We start from the raw sequence: 7,534 nt of genomic DNA on the forward strand, positions 1-7,534 counted from the left end.
ATATGTTCTGCCATGGGATGGCTGTAAGCTTCACTCTGAAGCTTGTTATAATTACCTAACCTGTAGTTCCATATATACCCCTGTATACCTACCCCTTCTTAAGGAGAAATCCACAAATTTTGCAACCTCCCAAGTAAACACCACATGATCGCACTCACCAGTTAGTAACAAGGATACCTTACTTATGCATATGTCCTCTGAACCTATGACCAGATCCAACACTCTCACACCACGAGTCCCTTCAGTTATTTCTGTTTCAAGTAATTATCTCTTAGAAGGTGTATGAATTCCATTTCCTTTTTGCCATGCGATATTTCCTCCTCCTAGTTGATATCACCATAATTAAAATTCCCCATAATAATCACTAACCCTGCACTCATTGCAATAATTTGCTGATGCATGAATTCAATATCACCTGTATCCCCTGGCCTATAGCAGCGACCAGCTGTATATTTGGTTGTGTTGGTCACTATTTCACACCAGACCACTACAAATGAACTATCATTCGCATGTCTGTCCTCTTGATATACTACTTTCTTTGGCTATAACTTATCAGCTATCAACAACAGTACTCCTCCCTGAAAATACTGTACCCATCACATTCAATTTCAGTAAACCACATCTTCTGCTGACAGCCAAGTTTCACTAATGCCTACAACTTTTTGTGGAAATTGCACCGACTAATGCCAAAAATTCTTCCCCTCTTATTTTGAATGCTTCTTGCATTAGTATACAAAAATTGTAGATTGCCTTTAGTTCTTGTACCAGCTTTAGAACTGATATACAATACGTTCTACTAATTTCAGTAGTCCCATGCCGATTTTTATCCATTCTATTCTTCAAATTATTCTGCAAAAAAGATCAACAAATATACATTCACTGCATAAGTTTCTCCCTCTTACACTTAGCCCTTTTCAATTTTAGTTTCCCTGCCCAATTACTTCAACTTGTTCGGAAAACAGTAACTTCTTCAAACGCTTATGACCTTCCATGTTCAGATGCAACCTATCTCTTGCATACAGCTGCCTTTTGCCTTCAAACACACTCCAGACATCAACAAATTCCAGACCTCTTTTTTTGCACATTCTTGCAATCATATCATTCATTATCATTGTTCGTCTACTTAACTCATAATTGTCAAAACGAGGCAGCACACACACTATCCCCTCTTTGACACTTTTCTTCTTCATGATATCTAACAATGTTCTTAAATATTTTGCTACCCGATTAATACTACCACTCAGGTCATTTGTACCTACCATAACTATCATCTTTTCTGCATCATGCCCTCTTTTTATTGCTAAAGTCACTCTCTCTCTCTCTCTCACTTTTGTTGCACCAGACAAGCACTCCTCAGGCATACTGCTCTCCATACCCTTAATCATTGAATCACCATATATTATACCACTCATAACTTCATTCAAACCAAAACAAACGTCACTCAAGGCCTCATTTTCTACACTATTCAGCATTACTTTCCCAGTTTCATTACTTTCCCTCAATACTACTTTACCTACTCCCTCACTTTCACAACATCTCATTTCTTCTAGACCTCTTGTGCTTTCATTCTGATGACTCCAAATCACTTCCATACTATTCCTTACTTCATCATTCACAAAGTCTCTTTCTTACTTAAACCTAAAATAAAGTAATCTCCATAGTCCTAATTTCTCTATTCAGCACATTTAACTCAGTCTTAATATCCTGTTACAGGAGATGAGGGTCTCTTTTCATTTTCACGAACTCCTGCCAAGCTCTTCTGCTATGGTCCCGTCATTTGCTTCCATTCCTAATCGCTCTAATCTATCTAGACACTTTTCACATACATTAACATTTCATTCTTCTCGTTTATCCAAACGGATTACAGATCTTTCACATTTTTCGGTGCATACATATAGCAGTTTCCGCAATGCATCCACTGCGAAAAATCCAAGGCAGAGTTAGACTTTTGTACGGAAGTCCTCCGTGCTTGACATACGTTTCTTTATGGACACCATCTTTAGATGCCGACATAGTGAAACAAACAAGTAGTGAAAACACAATATAAACAACAAAGTTTCAACAATAACACCACTGAAGGACACTTGTATCCAACTGAAGCAGAGTTGCAGCACAATTTGAGACAAAAAGCCTCACTATAATTTAATTTAAAAACACTTTTTCTAGCATAGCTCAAAATGATCGCTACATTCACTTGTGACACTAGCGCCACCAATCCAAAGCACGCAGCCGGTAGGATAATATCTATTCATAAACCCTACTCTGCAGACCAAACATGGAACTTTTCCAGTTACTTCAGGTTCAGTAAGCAGAATGGTGCTCTCACACTGATTGATAAAATTCTTTCCTTCATGTTTACACAGTGATCAGAATACATCATGAAAAGTATGTAAACAACTACTGTGTTAGAGTAAAACTTTAGTTTAATATAAACCAAAATAAACAGTTGACGTTTTGACCTTCACATTAAGGTCATCATCTGGAGTATACACATATATACAAAGAAACAAGCTGCACTACAATCTACATGGTATGCTAAAGTTACTGATCAATAGTTAAAACTATTGGCCTGACCTCTGGTGGAAAAAAAAATATTACTGTCTATTAGGTTATAAAATTAAATTAAGCTGGAGAACAACATATTCACTCACTCACACACACATACACAAATTACTTATATAAGTATATATATAAATTACAACAAACTGTGGTATGGATAGTGGCTGATAAAAGCCAAAAATTTGCTGGAAAACTAAGTGGGCTGAATGTGTGCCATCCAAATTCTTAGGATTTTTATGCCTCCATTATTGTTAAGATTAAGGTGGTTAATTAAAATTTCACAGGCTTCTTTAAATTTGCGTTCATACCAGGTTTTTGTATGATGTAAAGAACAAGTACTTTTCCAATCAGTTTGGTGTAGGGTGTCAAGAGCATGATCTGAGAGGCCTGTTTCACCAAAATTAGGTGGTTTAAAAGTGGCATTAAGATTATAATGGTGTAGGATTCTATTAATTTTTTCTGATAACCCTTTAATGTATGGGATAGCTATGGTTTTACTGTAATCTATATTATTTTTAGATTAATAATAAGCTGAAATTTTACGAGGAACTTTTATCGATAGTATTTTTGCTATAGCCATTATTTATAAATGTATTGCTAATAATTTTTAATTCTTGTTTAAGAGCTTGTTCATTACAGCAAATTGTTATAGCTCTGTATTTGAGGATGTTAATGACTCCAATTTTTTTGTGAAGGGTGGTGATATGAGTTAGCATGTATATATTGGCTTGTATGCTTGCAGTAAACAGTGAAGGATAGACTACCTGAGGGAAGACTTGCATCCAGGAAAGGGAGCGAATACCGATTTTCAATTTCAGTAGTAAAATTGTATGTGCTCATGTTTTTTGTTCAGGTGGCTAAAGAATGTGTTTAACGTTTTTGGTGGCCATGTAGCCAAATAATGAAAACATTGTTAATGTATCCAAGCCAAACTGTAGGTTTCAGAGTAAAGGAATCAAGAGCATGTTGTTCAAAAGCTTCCATATAAAAGTTAGCAATTGGGGGGGGGGGGATAGTGGTGAGCCCATGGCCATACCTTCTTTTTGTAGGTCTTTGTATGTTTTAGCAGGATTCAAACCTGCACTGTTCATTTGGAGAATGGGCAACCTATCCAATCATCAGACAACTAAGAAAGTAGATTTTGTAAATGATTTTATGGTCCTTTGTGTCACCATTTATCAGAGACAAGAAGTGATATGAAAAATCATGTTTGGTCTCAAGAGCAGACTTTGGTTTATCTGTTGTGTTAATGTTTTGCTGGTTCCCAGCTTTTTATAGTTGGAAGTATAATTTAAAAAAAAAAAAAAAAAATACAAAACAAGCAAAAGAGTAAAACTGATAACCTCTGACAAGGAGTTTTTTTTTTTTTTTTTTTTAAATAAATGTTTGTAATTTAATCAAGGGGTAAACCATGAGCTGTGTTTATTGTCTAATAGTTGATAACTAATTGTATTTTTTCCTTTTGTTGTCTAAGATTTTATAGAAGTTTTTCTAAATTTTTTTTCTTTATTCTCTACACAGGAATGCAGTCATTTAATATTGGATGATGATGCAATGGTAACTGTTGTAGATCTCAGGAAGTGAAGAATATTTGTATGAGTTAAATAGCAAACAGTGCAGCTTATGAGTTCCCTGTGGCTGAGAGAGCACGTGCCTCTTATTATTTTGTGACGAAGTATTTGTAATAGAGAATTATGTATATATATATACTATAGAAAAATTAATATATGACATTTCTGATGAGAATATATATATATATATACACACACATACACATTTGCATATTTACTGTTTACACTCACTATTGCCAACTTGTTGTTTAAGTGAAATTCTAATTCTGCTTGTAAATCTAACATTATTGTTGTCATTGCATCTTTCCAGACTTTAAAAAAAGTATATATATTTATTTTTTACATGTTTTACATTGGCATACACTTAAAGCAGTAACAGCTTAACTGTGTAAATACATTAGAAATTTATTTGTACCAGATACCTAAATATATGTATGTATACTTTTGAAATTATTTTTTAGCAGACTGCTTGCCTAGCTATCTTCATCATATACTGGTTAATGAAGGCTTTTCTTTGCTTGTTTTTAATCCCTATGGAAGAAGGAGGGAGTGGGCAAATAACATAGCCTTTACGCTACTTATTCAATATATATATATAATGCATTTTAATTTTATTTCTTTTCTGTGATTTGATAATTTATTTAGAAGCTTGGGAATTTCTTGTTATTATAAATAACATGAGTAAGATGAAATAAAAACTATTTATGCAAAGATAAAATGCATTATTTTAATTATGGATGAGCTTTTATCCAAATAAAAGTCATTATTAAGGCATAATTAGTGAAAAGACTCTAAATGTCAGCTTTCTTTTACCTCATTAACTTTAACCTTATTCTACTGTAACTTCACTAAATTAACCTCAAGTTTACTTGATATTAAATTTAAGATTTTTTTTTAATGCATCTCACCACTCCCTAATGGCATATTGTCATATTTTGCCTTATTACATATATTCTTTGATAATGTCATTTATCTTGAACCAAATATCATCCTAAATTACCAGTCAATTATTATTTCTTTTTCAGTTAATTTTATAATAATAACCTGAATAACAGTTGCTGATTTAAATACTTGTTTTCCAGTATTATCAATTTTTTTTGTTTTTATACTGCTTTGTTATTTTTCATAAAATATTAACTACTTGAAATATCAAGTTTTAGATTGTGATTTTCTGATTTTCTTTTTTTACTAGCAGTTGCTATAAGAGCACTCATTCTCTGATTATTAGCATAATTAAAATACCAGCATATCACAGTTACTGAATACTGCATGTACTGCCTGCTCTAACAATCATTGTCGAGAATCATTTTTTATCGTATTTATTTCTTGCATTTGTTTTCCATAATTGTTCATATTTAACATGATTATTAAATGTGTTTTGACTGGTAGGATATAACTTATGACAAATTTTCTAGTAGAAGGGGAAAAAACAATATTTTATGACATGAAATCTGTATAATCAAGCCGATTTGAATAATTTAATGTCTTTCCAGTGAGGGATACATCATTGTTTTGTACCCCCACCTTCTATACTGTTTTGTAGTTAGTGGATATAAGTATTCTGTATTATATTTAGTATTAATTTTTAAGCTAAAAATCTGTGTAGTAGCTTTTAAAAGATTAATTTTGGGCTCACCTTGGTATTTAAAATTTCTATGTTTTTGGATATATTTTCAATGGAATAAGTGCAGTTATGTGTTAAAGTTCAGTATGCTGTAAGCCATGCTCATATTAGGGAATGTATTTAAACTCAGGTTCTAATGACAGTTTTGCAATGTGGTTTTTAAAATACACGAATATATAGACATATATTTTGTAGTCTTTTTGATCTGCCCACTTACTCTCATGTGAATACAAGAGAGAATGGGAACGTATAGATATTAGAGATGACTTTATTTCCTCTTTTGTACCATATTTAATAATGACAAAGATTTTGTTAAAATGTGGCCTTTTTAATTGTTGTTCAAGCAACAGTTTGATTGAAAAGACTTGAAAGTTAATATATAATATAAAGGATCTTTTACTATATGAAAAATACAGATAATATTGATGGTGTTTTTTTCCCATGCCATCAATAATTGTAAAGGCAAAATGTAATATAGGCTTAACTTGTGAAATTCTTGTTTCAGGATTGTTTATTGTATCATTTCAATTGCACTTTTCAACAAATCCTTTTAGTAAGGTGGCACTTTATTTTTTAAAGTTTAAAATGTTCTGCTTCTTATTTTTAATTTTTGTTGCTAATAATAAAATCAACTACATTATCTTGAGTTACCAGATTGAGAGAGAGAGTGGCAATAAAATATCTGTAGTGCAAAAAAGAGAGAAAGCTCAATTACTCGACTTGAAGAAAGAATTCAGTTAAGTTGATATTAGTGTTTTTCTCTGAAATAACATTTATAGTAAGGTCAGAAATACTTTTTGTGATATATTTCATCAGCATCCTACTTTCTTTTGAATATTTCTTATCACTTCTACTATATATTTAAATATTCACATTTTGTTTTACTTGGTAGTATATTTTTAATTCTTTAAGAGTCCATTAGAAGTTGTGTTTGCTTTTTTATGTTAAAGAAACTACTGAAAATGTTTTGGTTATGAGGAGGTTTGTTTTACATTATGTAAATGTGTGATGTGTTGCTGTATATATTGGTATGCACTTTGTTCTTTATAATTTATTAAGTGAGATATTTATCTACTTTAAATGTTCTGTATAAAAGTTATGTTAAATAGTTGTGTTCATACAAGCAAACAAGTCAGTAATAATAGCTTTACTGATCAGAAATATATTGTAATATGCATAGTAACTGGCCAGAGAGAGAGAGAGCATATTCCATGTACAGTTTTTTTTTTTTTTTTAACCTAAAATCCTTTTACTGATGTAAGTTGAATCTTTGACTGATTCACATTGACCAGTAGAAAATGTTATGCAGTTAAATGCATATTGGAATATGGCATATGTTTTATTTGTTAATATTATCAGTTCTATTGTAGTCATTCAGTTGGCTGGTTTCACAAGATCTCTGTATTAAATAAAAAAAAAGCTTTACTTCTCCATATGTAGTACTATTTTTTAATGATTAGATAGTAGATTGAATAGAATTTTCTGCTTTTATAAGAGCAGAAAATGATGTTTCTTGTCTGACTTTGCTCTAAATTGTCAAACATCAAACCTAAACTATGTTGATAAATTTTAGTGAAAATCCCAAATTTCATCAAAATTCATTTGTTTAAAGTAGCTGTTAAATGGATGGATTTTAATGAAATTGAAGTTCAGTGGATTAGACATTAAAATATCAAATTTTGTTAAAGTAAATGGCATAATAAATAATATATTTATGCCATCTTAAACCTCAAACCTCAGTTTGTATCTGATATACAGAAACACACCATAATCCGACTGT

General features: G+C 31.7%; 1 protein-coding gene across 1 annotated transcript in view; it reads left to right on the forward strand.

Annotated features, from left to right (window-relative positions):
- LOC150099237 (STAM-binding protein-like) overlaps positions 1-7,187 on the forward strand; it is a 77,475-nt gene extending 70,288 nt beyond the window's left edge. The window contains exon 8 of the mRNA XM_090404290.1: positions 4,081-7,187. Within this exon, the coding sequence (XP_090260416.1) occupies positions 4,081-4,143 (63 nt within the window). The 3' untranslated portion in view covers positions 4,144-7,187. The remainder of the gene's footprint in view (positions 1-4,080) is intronic.
- The last annotated feature ends 347 nt before the right edge of the window (positions 7,188-7,534 follow it).

This window comes from Typopeltis vanoorti, chromosome 14 (assembly GCF_054136105.1).
Source record: "Typopeltis vanoorti isolate ZY-2024b chromosome 14, IOZ_Tvanoo_1.0, whole genome shotgun sequence".
In the NCBI taxonomy this organism is placed as follows: Eukaryota; Metazoa; Arthropoda; class Arachnida; order Uropygi; family Thelyphonidae; genus Typopeltis; species Typopeltis vanoorti.